The sequence below is a fragment of the Chrysochloris asiatica genome, unplaced genomic scaffold (genome assembly GCF_000296735.1).
Source record: "Chrysochloris asiatica unplaced genomic scaffold, ChrAsi1.0 scaffold00021, whole genome shotgun sequence".
NCBI lineage: Eukaryota > Metazoa > Chordata > Mammalia > Afrosoricida > Chrysochloridae > Chrysochloris > Chrysochloris asiatica.
In genome coordinates, this window is record NW_006408539.1 from 1296939 (window position 1) to 1314736 (window position 17798).

A 17798-nucleotide genomic window follows, 5' to 3' on the forward strand; every position below is an offset into this window, starting at 1 on the left:
CAAAGGCCTTTGGTCTATCCTTAGGCCCTACTGACCAACTGTGGAGTGTGACCCTCCTCCCACAGCCCCATCCTGTTCTCACATCAACACAATCTCCTTTTGCACACTGAAGGCATTGGTGAAAAACAAGGTTCCAGGAATTGATAAATACAAAAGGAAATACTTCAACAATCCTATGAAACACTGGAAGTGCTCACTCATCTTTATGCCAAGAAATTTTGAAAGACAGGGACCTAGGTCAACTGATTTAAGAGATCCATATTTATGCCCATTCCAAAGAGAGGTAACCCAACAGAAAGCAAAAATCATTGGACAATATCGTTAATTTCACATGCAAACAAAATTTTGAAGATAATTTAAAAGCAGTTGCCACAGTATATTGACAGAGGACTGCCAGATATTCAAGCCAGATTCAGAAGGGGATGTGGAATGAGGGATATCACTGCTGACATCAGATGGATCTTGGCTGAAAGCATAGACTACTAGAAGAAGTTTACTGACTATGTAAAGGCTTTTAATTGTGTGGATCATGACAAACTATGTATAACATTATGAAGAATGGATATTCCAGCACACTCAACTATGCCCATGAGGAACCTGTACACAGTCAAAGAGGCAGCTGTTAGAAAAGAATTAAGAGAATACTGGATGTTTGAAAATCAGGAAACGTGTGCACAAAGGTTGTGTCCTTTCACCATACTTATTCAATCTGTGCATGCTGAGCAAATCCTCTGAGAAACTGGATTATATGAAGAAGAACGTGGCATCAGAACTGGAGGAAGACTCATTAACAACCTGTAATATGCAGATGATACAACCTTGCTTTCCAGAAGCAAAGAGGGCTTGAAATACTTACTGATGCAGACTACAGCCTTCAGTATGGATTGTTCGTCATGTAAAGAAACCAAAACCCTCACAAGTGGACCCATAAATAACATCATGATAGAGAAAACATTGAAGTGGTCAAAGACTTCATTTTGCTTGGACTCACAATGAACACCCATGGAAGCAGCAATCAAGAAATCAAAGGACATAGACAAATCTGCTGAAAAAGACATCTTTAAAGTGTTCAAGAACAAAGACATTAGTTTGAGGACTAAGGTGCACCTGACCCAAGTCATGGTATTTTTATAGCCTTATATGCATGTGAAAGTTGGACATGATGAAGAATAAAGAAGAATTGAAGAATTTGAGTTATGGTGTTAGAGAAGAATATTAAATGTACCATGGACTGCTAGAAGAATAAACAAATCTGTGTTGGGAAATCTCCTCATAAGCCAGGAAGGCAAGACTTTGTTTCTCATACATTGGATATGTTATCAGGAGGGATCAGTCACCAGAGAAGGGCATTATAGTTGGTAAAGTGGAGGGTTGGCAAAAAAGAGAAGACCTCAAACCAAGATGGCAGCAGCCACGGACTCTAGCTTAACAACAATGTGAGGATGGCACAGGACCAGGCAGTGTTTTGTTCTGTTGTGCATAGGGTCGCTATGAGTCAGAACCAATTGGCTGGCACCGAACAGCATCATCGTCATCAACCTTTAAAGGAGCCCTGGTGGTACAGTGGTTAAGTACTTAGCTGCTAACTGAAAGGTCGGTGGTTTGAACCCATCAGTTGCTATGCAGAAGAAAGATGTGGTCATTGGCCTCCGTAAAGGTCACATCCTGGAAACTTTATAGAGGAAGTTCTACTCTGGCCTACAAGATTCCTACAGGTAGAAATAGACTTGATAGCAATTAGTTGGATTTTTGGTCTCAAACCTGAAGTCCCAGGTAAAGCCACCCCCAGCTGTGGATGGACAGGTGTACCCCAGGTTGGAAGGAGGGAATGAGTCTGAGCATCTACTGTAGGCCCTTCCAGACCTAGAGCTCCTGCACTGGCTAATGGTTTCTAGGTCTGCAACCTGCAGACGAGACTCTCCAAGGTACCAGTGGTACAGGGGACATGACTAGTCTGGGTAAGAGGCCGTCCTCACTCTATGCAGGATGGATCTACAGAAAGACCATCAGTGATGGCTGAGTTCATGCACGTCTTGGAAGATAGAGATCATCTACCCGAACTCAAGAGGCCGTGAGTGTGAAGATGGCTTGACAGTCATGTTTCTAAGTGGGCAGCTTGGTGGCCAAGGTGACTTTGCCAGGTATAGGGAAAGGGAACTGGGTTGATGGGGTTTTAAATACACTGACAGCCTGTGGCTGTCACAGAAGCCCCATTGTTTCAGTGAGCTCAGTCTCTCCCACAGGGAGGTACCAGGGCAGATTAGCCACTAAGCACAGAAGGAGCGAGGTACACACACGGGCTTGTATTACTAATTTATCTGTGGTGATCCATTTCATATGGTTTTTACATGGGGACAGGTGGGTTTGTATACTGCAGACTTGTGGGAGGCACAATTGGATGTGTGCATACCTTACTTACTGGGGAACTGGCCTGATGGAGAACTCAGACTTCCCTGTCATTCCTTATTGGCCTCGCTCTATGGCAGAGACCCTGGGCCATCTCTCTCCAGTATAAAGACCCTGGTGGTTCAGGATTCCTTTTGGGACCCAGGACAGACCCATGAGCATGGCTGTTGAAAGCTCAGTTGTAGGTTGCTGTAGAGATATTCCATACTTTCTCTGGCCCCATTCCCTCCTGAACAAACTGAGAGAAACAAGGTGACTCTTCTTGGGGAGTTTCCCCTACACATTACAGAGCTACGGAGCAAGATGCCTGCTATCAATTTTCATCAGTGCTTAGTTTTTAAAGGAAAGTGTGGCCTCTTGGTGCTTAGTGTCAGAGCATACAAAAGTCCTGAAGTCAAATTTCTAAATTTATTTGGAATTCCCATGGTGGGGAACCTGCAAAATGAGTATTTGGGTTCAGCTGGGTTAGGCACTTTTCTGTCAGGTCTAGTCTGGTGTAGTCACTGAAGCTTTTCATCGATTTGATTTGGGCTTGTTTGCCTGCCCTGCCAGCTTCCCTTCTAATTGAATGAGTCATTTATAAACCCAATCCTTTCACTCTCCATCCTGGACCTAATTCACCTGGGAGATTTATACCCATCAGCAAGATTTACCTCCCCACTTACTGCTCAGGAAAAAGTCCAAGAATTTCCTAGCAGTCCTGATCAGTCCATGTCACACTGGATGGGGAAGGGAAGACAGGTGTCAAACGAGACCAGGTAGGTGTGAGAGCAGGGTGGGGTTGTGGGAAGGTTGTCACACTCCACAATTGATCACTTGGGCCTAAGACTAGACCAAAGACCTTTGATAATCCACAAGGAGACATGACTCACATCAGATTTGATCTGTCCCCATTAGAGGTCAACCCTATGTAGACAGTGGGTTTTTAATGGCCCTTTAACAACAAGCCTCCAAAAAGGAGCCCTGGTGGCACAGTAGTTAAGTGCTCAGCTGTTAACCAAATGGTCAGTGGTTCAAGCCTACCAGTCACTCCATGGGGAAAAATATGGCTGTCTCTGTATAGACTACAGCTTTGGAAATCCTACCTTATGGGTTTCCAACTCTCTCCTATAGGGTCCCTATGATTGAGAATCAACTCAGTGGCAATGGGTTTTATCCACAGGTATCTCCAAAGAGACAGAACGTGGCTGGGGTCTCTGTACCGTGGCTGTACTCAGTGGGCTCTCTGTTCCCACAGCGTCCATCTGGTTTGAATCAAGCACTGGTTTACACTTATTCAAGCACTATCAATATTCTGTTTGTCATCCAAACAAGATGAGATATTCCTGGATGGCTGGGGGTTTCTTTCCCCTTTTTATCTCCTCTCATTTCATGAGCAGGTTGAGCACCTACTATGCGCCCGACATTAGCATGGTGCTGAGTGTAGCATAGGTGCCCAATAGCTCCCTGAGGTCGAGTGATGACTTCTGGGGACAGTAAGGTTCCAACAGCATTCTGTCAAGACCAACCCATGATACTGGTGATAATCTGGTCTAGGATGAGGGCGGAGTCAGGGGTGAGTGATTGGAAACTCATTTTGCTCACGTCATAAAGGTAAACTCAAGCCCGTGGTGGAAGTCCAGCTTTGGACAGGCATCTCTGCTAAGATGTGACTTCTGCCTGTATTTATAATTTCTTCACACGCCCTGACTCTCTTGTCATAACTGAATAGCGGGGGATAATGCTACAGACTCCCCTTAGTGTCACCAGTAGAAATCCTTTACCTTGTGGGCCCCAATTGAGGTGGCATGGGGCATTGCCAAAGGACTCAGTAAGACTCCAACAAGATGGAAGCTATTCTATGAGACCCAGCATCAATCCTGGTAGGAGACGCTGAAGTGGTCCTGATCCCACCTCCACTGGACGCTGAGGGCTGGCAGGCCCTCCTCGCACCTGGACTTTCTTGCTGTCCTGCTGCTCTCGCTTCTCCAGCTGCGTCTGGAGCTTCTTCCTCTCCTGCTCCAGCTCCCGCACTCTCTTCTGCAGCTTCAGGAAGACCGTCAAGTCCATGGCTGCCTTCTCCAGGCCAATGTCCTTTAAAGGAAGATGGAGAGCTGGGAAAAGGAGGTCTCAGCAGTGAGAGTGCCTTAGGGCCCACGTGGCACCTCACTGCCTACTCATCTGTTGGTCCTCTCTGCTTCCCGAACACCAGTCCACACTTCAAACACAAGCTGAAGTCAACTACCCATCACTTCCCATGTTAATATCCCGGCTACAGGCTCATCTTCTGTCTAGATAACATCTGAGTCTCAGCCATTAATATTCATCCTCTGTGATTCGCTTATAATGACCAATCACAGAGGCCAACAACAAATGGATAAAGACAGCTGTTTTATTTGGAAGTTAGAAGAGCGCACTTCTAGAAAATGGCCTCACACCAGAGAAATTGTAAAACTTGGGACATAACGCCTCCTGATGAAGAATCGATATGGTTACTAATCACTGCAAAACTGCTGTCAAACATAACCTGGTGGCACCTTGAAAGACTCAACCTTCCTCTCCATGGGGTTCATCAATCCAAATGGTCTCGGAGCCTCTGTTTCCCAGAAGATCTGTTCCCTTCAGACTCATGGCTGGATTTGCCCTCCAGTGTTCTGTAACGTGTGTGTGTGCACAAACATGTCTATCTGCCTAGGAGTAAGTATCTTCATGAAGTGCTCATGTGTGAAGTAGAAGTTGGTCCCAGCAGCATTTAATGAGTGCTTCATGATTCGTGTTCACTGTCATAGCTGTGACCGCTGAGGCGTGTATGTCCATTGTGGAAGTGTGCAGACAAGTGTGTGCATGCAGTCACATACACAAACATCTGGATGGTGAGTCTTGAGCTCAGGGTGACAGAGGCTTTTGGGGGTCTGGACTTAGGAGGCTGTAACAGCAAACCTGAGGACCCAACACTTGGGCAGAAAACACATAGCTGTCCAACAGGCAATACGCCTTATTAGAGTCTCAGGGCCTCCTTGTCTACCTTCCCACTCTGAGCTCCTCTTACTGCTCTCCACTTGTCTTCATAGTACTTAACACGCCGGCATTGCATTATAGAACTGTCCCGACTCCCAATCAGAGCAGCTCTGTCAGCACAGGGACCTTCCCTGCTTGGCCACATCTGCCCCATCAGCTCCAACCTGTGCTGCCAAGAAGTGTGGGTTCAGCACACATTTGCTTTTCTTTTTCTCTATCCTAAAAGATGTGTCCCTCCTTTTAAAAAAAAAAAAAGTTCTTTTTTTGTGTGTGTGGTAAAATATATAAAACAAAAAAACTTGCCATCGAAACCATTTCTAACTGTCTAATTCAGTGACACTAAGTGCACTCCATGGTTACCACCATCACAACTTACACATTTATTTTTACAATGATCTCTTCTCTATTCCTGTCTCTTACAGCTTCGTGAGGCTTTGAGTGCTTGTGATTTTGCTCTCCTCAAATGAATGCTGTGAGAAAAATTGTGTGTCTTTGCCAAAAATACACAGATCTTAAGACCTCCAGTGTGCTAAACTACTTAGAGACTCGAAGAGGCTGTTACTGTCCAAGATACAGTCTCCCAGCATAAGACCACTCCAAGTCTCTGCTCTTCTCTGATGCTGATGCAGTTTCTAAATCAGGAAGGAATCTTGTGCATGAGTTGATATTACTGTGTGTGCTGTGACAGGAAATGGGACTGATAAATGACATGCATTTGAATGGCTGGGCTGCTCCTTCCACCCAGTTCCCTCTCTGCATAGGTTAGGAGTTTTGCAAGAAGAATCAGGGATCAGCCTTCTGCCTTCCTTTTTGGAGAGTGGGTAAGGTGAATGATCATGTGTTGCTTTGCACTGTAAATGTTAATTCAATCGTGTTGTCTATACGCCCACTGCAGACTGAGGGATCCTGTAATCAAGAACAAGGCCCTGGACAATCTGCACTACTTTATCACCACCTGCATTACTAACTGCCACCTGCTCTGGTAGCATAGTGGTTATGAGTCAGGCTGCTAACCTCAAGGTCAGCAGATCGAAACCACCAATATGGTTTTCTGCTCCTGGAAAGATTTACAGCCTTGGCAACCCTATACAGGGTCACTATGTGTAGGAACTGACTCCGTGGCACACCACCACCACCTACATCACATACCACCCCCTGCATTACTTACATCCACCTGTTGGAGGGCGTCTTCTGTGTCCCCAATCTCAGATGTGGAGATGGAGGGGTAATTGGAGTCAGATTCTAAGCTACTTTGGTTTGATGGGTTCCGCCTGTGGCCTGGAGTTTGCTGTTTGAGGAGAAAAAATGTGAAAACTCATTAATAACAAAATAAATGTAAATAACCACTCATTCCCAAAGAGCAGCAAGCCATGGGGCTGACCTTCTTGGAAGGATAGCTAACAGAGCTTTTCCCAAAACATTTCACCTGCAGTTCTTCTGGTCCTCCATCTAGCTTCCCAGTAAAATGACAATTAGGTGAAAACACAGCTCTGGTAAGAATCCAGTTTCAATCTGTAAGCCTTAGAAGGGCAATTGCTCTGACAAACCCTGGAGAAAAGCCTTTGCTCCTAGTGTCGCCCTCAAACGCAACAAAGGCCTTCATGTCATTGGCATCCCTCTTGAAAAGGACACCAAAAACCTTCTCCTAATCATTCCTCTGCACCAACTTGTTTATGAAAATAGAAACATATCTAAAATAGCTTGACATTTATATCATTCATTTAAAAATACCTTCCCCCCCTACTTCTCTCCCTGGCCCCCCTTCCCAACATCTAATTTGGCTTTGAGAGGAAAAAATGAGCTTCCTAGGAAAATTTTAGATTTCTATATATGTTCCGATTCAGCGTCTCTTCCTGGTTTCTATGCAATTAATTTATTCAGTCTCATTTGAATTTGCATTTCTGGAGAGAATGTTTATACAGGGTAAAAATGAATGACTGAAATCCTGAAATATCATGAAAATGTCCCTAATGCCACCAAGCTTCATCAGCGAGGAGGGGAAGGGGCCTGGCCCATAACCTCTGAGGACTGGCCCGCTGGCAGCAGACACTAGATCCTGCCGCCTTTGTTATTCCAAAACAGGATGCCCCCAGGATGGGAAACAAGATAGATGATACATACAGCTGAGTGGAATTTTCCTCAATGAGTAACTGAAATTTTGATAAGACCCCCAAATCAGAAAAGTAGCTAGTGTTATTTAGGAAGCTATTTCCTTATGGGGGTCAGGGGGCCGGGCGTGGTGGGGCAGCAAAACTACCCGCCTTACCTTTATGATGGTCATCTCATCCTGAAGGTTGTCGTATCTCTGCTCCAACCGCGAATATTCCTTCACTAGGTTCTGGTACCGGGACCGTTCCTCTTCTAGATCTTTCTTCATCAGATTTTCTTTGGCTGAGCTCTGGGCAAACTCATCTGGAAAGGAGGCACAGTGTCGCTTTTGCAACAGAGTCCCCTCACATGTACTGACTCATGTTTGCTGATCAATCTCTTGCCAAAAGGCTGCCCACAACAAGGTCACAATGTAGGTGCTCAATGAATTTATAAAGTCACTGATCTTGCTGCAAAGCAAATGAAAAGCATCTTCCTCTGGTCTAAGTCTTCAGATGGGAGCAGACAGAGCCCCCCGATCTCAGGGAAGTGGGAGAGAGGCGGCCAGCACTTAGAACTCCCTGAGAATGCACCAGACACCTCCCACCCTGTGGTCATAGCAACTGTGGGCCAACCAAGGCGTCCACAGCACTCCTGGAATTGTTGAGTGCAGGATGTTTAAGATAAGGCCAAAAGGTTAGGCTGGAGGACAGAGGGAAGGTAAATCAACAACATTCCTGCTAAAACGGACTGTTCATGTAAATGGAAAGGAAGCTTAAAAAAATTCATTTTTGTTGAAATTGTCATGTTAATATTTTGTTGTTGTGTAGCAGAACATACACCAGTTCAACAATCTAAGCAGACACAATTCAGTGACAATGATTATATTCTTCAAGTTGTGCAACCTTCCTCATTCTCCTTTTCTGAATTGGTCCTCCCTCGCTAACACAGTGCTGCCCCTTAAACTTCTTGTCTTTCAGAGTTGTTCTTGTCCATGTGATCCCATGGTGGTGGTGGTGGTGGTGGTGGTGTGCCGTGGAGTCGGTTCTGACTCATAGTGACCCTGCACACGGTTTCTGAGGCTGTAAATCTTTACAGGAGCAGAAAGACTCATCTTTCTCCCCCAGACCTGCTGGTAGGTTTGAACTGCTGACCATGAGGTTAGAAACCCAACTCATAACCACTATGCTATAGATCTTTAAAGGAGTCCTGGTGTGGTGGTGTAGGATAAGCACTGGACTACAAGGTTGGTTTAAACTGCAAAGTCTGCAGTTGTGAGTCAGAATCGACTCAACGGCACTTAACAACAGCAAGATCTCTAAAACGCAGTACCCAATGTTGTCATTCCTTACTAATTAAGCTAACCTATTGTTTGGCTGGAATCCTGGTGTGATGCTATAGAATAAGCTCTGGACTGTTAACTACAAGGTTTAGGGTTCAAACCCACAAGCTCCTCCTTGGAAATCCTAGATAGGGTCGCTATGAGACAGAACTGACTTGACAGCAGTTAACAACAACAACAACAATGTTGTTTGTTAGGCGTCCTGGTGTGGCACTGTAGGATAAACAATGAACTGCTAACCCTCAGGTCAGTGGTTCAAACCCACTAGCTGCTCCTATACAGGGGCGCTGTGAAGTGGAACTGACTGGAGGGCATTTAACAACAACAAGAACAGCAACAACAACAACACTGCTGGGTTTAAAGTTTCAAGGTTATTTCAGGGAAATCGTTTGGGGGGTTAATCCAGCCTCCATGGCTCCAGAAAGTCTGAATTTCATGAGTATTTGAAATCCTGAAAAAGAGCCATTTTTAAAGGGTAATTTAACGTTTTATATTTTCCACAAGATTTTATTCTGGGTGGGGCTGTGAACTCACTGAGTTCAGTTCTCTTGTCATCTCGGGGACTGAAGGTGGCCCAGGAGGTAGCTGAGAGAGAGGTTGAGTTGGGTGTGATCCATGGCCTTCTCTTCAGAAAACATTAACAGATGGTCCACTGAGGAGCTGAAACCATGGCAGGTACTATGGATGCCAAAGTCTAATTCCAAAACAGCAACAAAGGCAGCTTCTGATGCCTGCTGCGTGTCAAGCATCACGGTAAGCATGTCACATGTGCTACCATGCTCACTTCTCATAGAAGCCCTCTGAGGGCTATTGCATCCACTCTGCAAGTGAAGAAATTGAGAACTAGACACTGAGTGGCTTTCTCAAGACCATAGTAGTAATGGTAGAAACATGCTTTCAATACAGGTCTCCTTGACTCCAAATTCCACAAAGTCCCACATACTATAGTGATCATTATGTGTGTGTCTCACCTTATTAAACTCTTGAAACCAAATGTCACAGTAAGACTCTAAAGCTCATCCTTTCTGTTTCCCTCTTTCCTCTATTAAAGCTTTTTTCCCAATGGAAGCATCCTGAGTCTCACTGAATACTTACTGGAGTCTCTTGGGGACATTTGAGGAAAAACTGTGGAAATCGGAGTCAAGCCCACAGCAAAAATCAAGCACTTTGGTCCTTACCTTTAGATTGGCACAGGATTTGGTTGTTCAGCTGTTCTTTCTCATCCTTCAAGAGAGCATTTTCATGCTCCAGGTCTGCCACTCGCTGAAGAAGACAGAATGACAGGGAAAAATGTTTCACTTGGTGATGCTGACCAAAAGGGTCCTTTGGAGGGGTCTGAATGCTTATGGGTCACATCTAAATGTTCTTTTCATTTAAGAGAACCAAATAAGCTAAAGCTTCTTGCATTTTGAGGAGAAAATTGTAGTCTGAAAGAAAAATTCCATAAAATGAGATGATAGGGCTCACCACCACCATTGATGGTCTTCCAGGGTCCCCAGAGTATCAAGAAAAGTTGACATCATCAAGGTCACATGCCTTGTCAGAGGACCGGCAAACATTAGTACACTTGTGCATCCTTGAATTTGGTTGCCTGTCTTGGTAAATTCTTAAGCTCTCAAATCTGAGTCTTCAGAAGGTCAGAAGCTCACAGTGAGTAAACTAGCTCTGGTCTTCTTCCTGCCTGTCCCCCCTACTGGTCTCACTACCCCAGCACAGTCCAGATCCTGGGACAGGGAAGGAAATGTGCTACCTACAACTGACTCTCCAATGTCGTGTCTACTTCTAGAGGACATCCCCAAAGGAAACACATGGTGAGTATTACTGAAAAGAAAATGGCAGAAAAGGAGTTTGTTGGCAGATGTGACAGGTGACAAGCTTTGACAGTATAATGGCTTCTCTTTTGTGAGTTGTCAGGGCTGTAAGGCACAGTGAATACTGTGGTAACAACACAGAGCAAGATGTGTGGCATCTTCCTGAGCATGAGGACTAACCTTTGGGAGGTTTCAGGACTCATTAAACACCATTTAGCAGCTTTTTTTTTTTTTTTTTTCCCTTAATAGTTCTTGTCTTTTAACTCTTACGAGCAATACGACTTGTAGTACTTCTAACTTCTATACAAGGCTGCTGTTAGGAACGCCTGGTTGAAACCAATACTGGGAACAAGTCCTATAATTATCAGGGTAGTGTGGCACTGTGATCAGCACTGGAGTGCTAACAGTGAGGTTGGCAGTTCAAACCCACCAGGCGCTCCTTGGAAACCCTATTCAGGGGCAGTATGAGTCGGAACAGACTCGACGGCACTTAACAGCAGCAGCAATATAATTCATGCTGGTATGGGACTGTGGGATAAAGCACTGGACTGCAAGGTCGGTTTGAACCACAGTGTTGGCCGTTCAAACCCACCATCCGCTCCTTAGAAACAGAGTCACTATGAGTCAGAACCAACTTGACAGCACTTACCACCACCACTACCACCACCAAGTTAAATGAAAGAACTGCGTTTGCTAGCTTAGCTTTGGGGTACCAATGTAACTGTGGTTTCTTGTATTGATTTATTTGTTTCAAGTTGGATATCTGCACACTTTTCTGTAAAAGAGCCACTGTGAGATTTGTCATAGAAAAACAAAAGCAAAATAGAACCATGGATCAAACTGATTGAACTCAGCAAGGTTTATTTGCCCTCTGGTCCAGATAAATGTAAATATGTTATAGAAATGGGAAGTTGTTTAGGAATGGGAAATGGGCTCAAGAAGAAGTGAGAGAGGAGGAAAAGCACAGACGAATGCACAGATGACTGTGGGTAAAAGAGTCAGAACCAACTTGGGATACACAGCTGGGTTAGGGGACTACAGGTCAGGGGAACGGAACCAAAGGTAGGAGCAGCTGCTGCAGTGGGAAGTGATCTGTCCCACTGCTCAAGAGCAGCACCTCCATCATTTGCAGAAGAGCCTAGAAGATTCCAGACTCTTGGCCCAGCACTCCGGGTACTACTTTTTTATGTACATGGATGGTGTCACAATAAGGAGCTAGGAGGTAGGATGGATCCAACTCAGGGTTGATAACTTCAAGAAGTTCAGTCGAACTGAAGAAAGAAACTGGCATTTACTGAGTGTTTCATGTGCCCAAAACACTGTTTAAAATGTACCTGACACTTTCGAGGGAGGTACCGTCATTATTTTCTTTTACGGAAACTCAAAACTCATTGCCGTTGAGTATATTCCAACTAGAGTGACCCAGAACAGGGTAGAACTGTTCCACAAGGTCCACAAGGCTGCAATCTTGACAGAGTATCTCCTAAGGAGCAGCTAGTGGGTGTGAACCACCAATCTTTCAGTTGGAAGTCCAATGCTTAACCCATTGTACTTTCGGGGCTCCTTTGAAGAAAACTTGTTGTGGTTGTGTGCTGTTGAGTCAGTTCTGACTCATAGAGATCCCGTATAGGGTTTCTGAGAGTGGCTGGTGGGTTTGAACTGCCAACTTCGTAGTTACTAGTCTAGTGCTTACATCAGGGCCCTTCAAAGTTGGGGAACTTGCCATAGATGATGAGGCCAAGAAGGGGTGCAGCTGGGATTTGCTCTAAGCTGTCTGGGCCCAGGTGCATGCTTTTAACTGTCCTTTTCTTGGCAGTTCAGCAGACAGACACATGGAGAACAGGAATGTCAGCAGCCCAGAAGAGGCCTCACGTGATGGCTTCTGACAGGAAGGAGCTTGGGGCAGAAGATGGAACAGAGGGTAAGGGATCCAAGCTGAGCTAGGGAGGAGGGTACAAGAGTGACAGAACCAAGCCCCTGGAAAATCTCTCTGGAGTCAGGATTTGCACAGAGTGAATGCCAGATAAAAGCAGGACTAGGACTATTTAGGCAGATTAACTTGGCAAGAGCTGGTGAGATGGGCTAAAGAGAGAAGAGAATGGTGTCAGCAAAATTCTCCCCTGTCCCTTGGAAAAAGTCACCTGTCTTCCTGGGCCCACTGGCTAACAAGAATGAAATTTCCCTTTTGGTCCACTCAGCAAAAAGAATGCAGCCCTCAGGAACACCCATACTTGCAGATAGTACCCACTTGACTTGGTTTCATTGGCTGGATGATCAGAACTCGTCTAGAAGAAGAGAGAAGAGGGAAAAAAGAAAAAAAGAGTAACCTGCTACAATTTGATGAACTTTACCTATATTTATGGATGTAGTAGCTCAAAAAAGGGAACAAATCTTTACAGCAAGGATCACTCCCACCCTCTCGGTACACAGGGTTGACAGAGATGGGCAACAGACATTGGCTACCCAAAATGGGGGGTGGGGCTATAAAGGCAAGAAGTGACTGGCTTACAAGCTTTCAAGAGGGAGACTAGTTCCAGACGGGGTGGGGAAAGGTAGAATCGCCACTGAATGATTTCCAATCCATTGGGACGGGGCTGGCGAAAGGATATGGGGATAAGACTCTTGTGGTACAATAGTGAATAATCGCCATCAAGTCTGACTGTGAGGTTAGGAAATGTAAAGGTAGATGTTTTTTGACAAAAGGAGGAGTGTGATTGATTTTGCAGCCCAGGAGCAGAGGTCCCTGGGACCATCAACTGAGAAGAGCGGAGAGCGGTACCCTACCCAGAGAGGCAATGATGCCAGGGATGGAGACAGAAGATGACGTGGACAGATGGAGTGGCTGGGGACGCTGGACTCAGGGCAGGAGAGGGGCTGTGTGCTGGCGGCAGGAGTGGCGGGAGGGGAGTGGGTTTGTGTGGTGTACGCATTGGGGTTATATGATGATACATGGAGGGGATTGTAATCATTGCAATGAAACAAAATACAATAGGATGAGTGTAAAGCTGATGTTCTCCCACATAAACTCCACAATAAAAATTAAAAAAAAAAAAAAGAATGCAGCCCCTGTGTTCTGGGCAAGAATTATACCCAGTTTCCTACCTGCTGGTGCTGTGCTCTTCCCACTTAATAGGAATTGTCCAGCATGACCCTTGACAGGGACAATCCAAGCTAGAATCCAGCAGAATCCTGTGAATGGTTACTTCTTGTTAAGTGCTTTCAACTCAAAACTACCCTGTATGGTGTTTCCAAGGAACAGCTGGTGGGTTTGAACTACCAACCTTGTGGTCTTGTGGTTAGCAGTCCACTGCTTATCCTACAGGACCATTTGTCCATTTTCTGAGAGTACATTTTTCTTTCATGTAAGCACAGAATTAATTTTTATTAATTTTTTTAAATTAGAAAATGAGATGTTAAAACAAAAGTAAAAAATCCACATCCTTTGAAAATGTTATGGTAACTTTGAAATGGAGACTAAACTGTCTTTCTGTAAAATAGTTTAATGGTGTTTGTTATTGTTAAGTACTGCTGAGTCGGTTCCAACTCATAGTGACCCTGGATATGGGGTCTGAGGAGTGGCTGGTGGGCTTGAACCTGCATTCTAGTGCTTTATCCCACAGCGCTACACCAGGACTAATGGTCTAATAGATGTGCTCTAACTTATCTCCCATCCCTAAGGTTACAGAATCTATCGTCTCTGAGACAGAACGGCTCATCTCTCTGGAGATTTCGAAGACTACTGTTGTCTTCCAGGTCAGAAAGCACTGCCTGAGCTGACCCCAGTGTCTCTCTGACCTCCCTCTCTTCTCCTCCTTTTCATTCCACCTAAACCCAATGGCCACCTTGGTGGTCCTCACACCTGCCCAGCCTCCTCTCACCTCACAGTCTGTGCACTTGCTGCTATTCTGTCTCTTGCTCCTTAGAAAGTCTCAGCGCTCAGCCCTCACCTCCCCCACACCCCAGGTCTTCTTAGGGACCCTGTCTCTGGCTGCCATAATGAATCCACACTCTCTTCTGCACATGCTTTTCTCCAACTCCTTTCACTCTGCTTTGCTTTCTTTGTAGCCCATGAAGCATCATCTGCATTTGATTCCTGCCTGTACCTTCTTCCCCTGCCTCAAACTTTAGCTCTGTAAGAATAAAAAAGGGCTTTCTTTATTTTGCCCAGTGTGTAGAAGAATGCTTCATGCAGGATTGGCACTAAATAAACATCTGGTGAATGAATGCAAGACCATGAGCTTCTCTGACTGTGGCAGTGAGACGCTCCACAGAGATGGGCTGGGGTTTCCTTTCCAATAGCAACACACCTCCATGGGAGCCATGGATTCTGGAGTTCTGAGGGCACAACCCTGAAGTCTTAGCTGGCAAACAAAGGTCTGTTCTGCGCCTTTCAAAACATTCTGTTGTGAACAGCCTCCCTCACAGTCAAATCTGAACTCAGAACCATGCCAGAGCTCATTTGTCCATTTTCTAATAGATTTTTTTTGGGAAAAAAATCCCAAATCCAAAACATTTATACCAGAGCTATCCAAGGTAACCAGCTAGTGGTTGGTTACTGACGACATTGTTGCTGTTTGCTGTTAAGCGTCACTGAATCAATTCCAACTCATAGGGACCCTATTTAGGGTTTCCAAGGAGCGGGTTTGAACTACTGGCTTTGAAGTTAGCAGTCCAGTGCTTATCTTACAGCACCACACCACTGACAACATTGCTTTTGTTGTTGTTATGTGTTGTCATGTTGGTTCCAACTCATAGTATCCCTGTATCAGGATTCTGAGGCTTTAAATCTTCGAGAGAGCAGAAAGCCTCATCTTTCTCCCATGGAGCAGCTGGTGGGCTTGAACCACAGATCTTGTGGTTCACAGTCCAGTGCTTACCATATGGAGCTATTGTGCTTCCCTGATGACATTACTTTCTACATAATGTAATGTTTAACTCCAACTCCCACCAGTCTGAGGGCTCAGGGCCTGGGGGGACCTGCTATTCATCCCTCTCCTATTCAGAGTCAGGCAGTACAGCGGCTGCTCCTCCTCACTTACCTAGAACCGGCACCATGGCAGCCTCACTCTGGCCCCACCCACAACCCTCAGAGCAGATTCTGGATAATGAGCTCTTGCTTCTGTGCTAAGGGCACCACCTGGAGCCACTTCTATTTCACCAGGGACACAAAACAGTGTGGCCAAACGTGGAAGTCAGCACCGGGATCACCAGCAGCTTTTAAAAAAGGTCAAAACACGCAGATCCCCCAGTCTAGAAGGGAAGAAAGCCTATCTGTGGACAGCCCTGAGAGAGGCCAACGTCCTTCAATAGAAAAGGATGCCACCTGACTTATGGGGGGGGGGTGGTCCCAAAGTTGTCAGGGGTGCCATTCCAATAGAACATTTGCTTCCCTTGCTGAAAAAACGAATCCATTCACTAAACAGCTAGCAGCAGTCGGCTCCCACACAGAGCTTCCCTTGTCTCATCAATCCTGCTCGATGCGGAGAAGGCCCCTGGACAAGCCCAAGCCCAAGCCCAACTGCTTTGCCTTTATTGATAAACATGAGCCCCCCAGATCCCCAACCAGAATACAGTTCAGACAAGCCTAGAGGAGTGTGATTTTTTGCTTCTGCTTTTTCTCTTCCTGGGAAGAGGTGGGCATTCCACCAAGGCTGTGAGCTGTAAGGATGCTCTATGGCGGAGCCACCCAGAGTGTTACTACCTTGGGATCTGCTTATGTTTGGCATCAGGCAAGGCTCTTTCTTGACTCTGCCCCTGTTCCTATTGTTGCCTTTCTTGCAGTGTCCTTGAATTGTTTTAAATTTTTATTTCTTTAATCACTAGTCCTAAACTCTCAACACCTAGGAAGGAGCAGCCCTTTTTATAGGGAAAGGCAGTGGCGGGGGGGGGGGGGGGGTCTGCTTTATTCTGCTCAGAGAGGCTGTTTCCAAGGTTCCCCTTTGGGGGCACTGGAACCACTAGGGAAGGAGCTCTACTGCCCTTCTCATCAGGGGAGAAGAGGGCAGCTATGAGGAGGAAGCTTCGGAGAAGGACCTGGACATTTCTGCGTCAGGTAATTCTGCTTCTCACTGGGGCTCAGGCTGCTATGGGGAGCTGCAGACAGTTCACTTTATTGGGCCAGCTCTGAGTGAAGGACCTGTAGCTTCCAAACTGGCTGGAAATGGGTCGGTAGGTTTAATTTGGGAGTAACCTGCTAACAAGTCCAGGTAGCACTAAAGGATAAGCACTGGACTGCTAATCATAAGGTCAGCAGTTCAAATCCACCAGTTGCTCTGTTCACGAAAGATGAAGCTTTCTGCTCCTGTAAAGATTTCTGTTCTTGCGTTAACAAACATTGGAGTTAGTTTTGACTCATAAGAACGCTGTACAGAATTTTCAAGGAGCAGCTGGTGGGCTTGAACTGCTGACTTTGTGGTTAGCAGTCCAGTGCTTATTCTATAACACCACATCAGGACTCCGATGTTGATCTGATTCATAGCACCCCTGGATAGGGTTTTCAAGGAGCAGTTGGTGGGTTTGAACTGCCAACCTTGTGGTTAGCAGTCCAGTGCTGATCCCACAGCACCACCCCAGGAGTCAGCCTCAGAAACCTACACAGTGTCCCTGGGAATCAGACATACTCAGTGGCAGTGGGTTTGGTTTGGGTTTGCTAACAAGCCCATTGCTGTGGTTGTTAAGAGCCATCAAGTCGGTTCCAACTCACAGTGACCCTACAAGGATATAGGGTTTCCAAGGAGCAGTGGGAGGGTTTGAACCGCTGACCTTGTGGTTAGCAGTACAATGCTTATCCTACAGCGCCACACCAGAGGAACGGCCCGGGAAAAGCCAGGGAATCGTAGAGCTTGAAGAAGAAACGAGCCCAGAGAGGTGCGCCCTCCAAGCCTACCTTTCTCAGTTCATCTTTCTCCCTGATGTGGGCGTCCTCCAGGACCTTGCGCTCTGAATGGACCTTCTGCAGCTCCGTCCGCAGGCTCTCTACCTCCTCCTGCAGCTCCAGGCGGGGGTCCACACTCTGGCTTTGCTGGTACTGTGCTAGCTCCTTCTTCAGCTTCTCCACCTCCATGGTGTGGGTGGAGGTGACCACAGACAACTGTTCGGACAGGGTCTTGAACTCTTTGTTCTGTGGAGAGCATCAGCGAACAGAGAGGGGAGAA

At 45.9% G+C, this 17798-nt stretch overlaps 1 protein-coding gene across 1 annotated transcript in view; it reads right to left on the reverse strand.

Annotated features, from left to right (window-relative positions):
* Positions 1 to 17798, reverse strand: part of MYO5B (myosin VB) — a 227494-nt gene that overhangs the window by 54434 nt on the left and 155262 nt on the right. Inside the window, exons 22-26 of the mRNA XM_006837488.1 lie at positions 17531 to 17764; positions 10012 to 10096; positions 7670 to 7815; positions 6572 to 6691; positions 4339 to 4479 (exon numbers count right to left, since the gene is read on the reverse strand). Coding sequence (XP_006837551.1) covers positions 4339 to 4479; positions 6572 to 6691; positions 7670 to 7815; positions 10012 to 10096; positions 17531 to 17764 — 726 coding nt within the window. The remainder of the gene's footprint in view (positions 1 to 4338; positions 4480 to 6571; positions 6692 to 7669; positions 7816 to 10011; positions 10097 to 17530; positions 17765 to 17798) is intronic.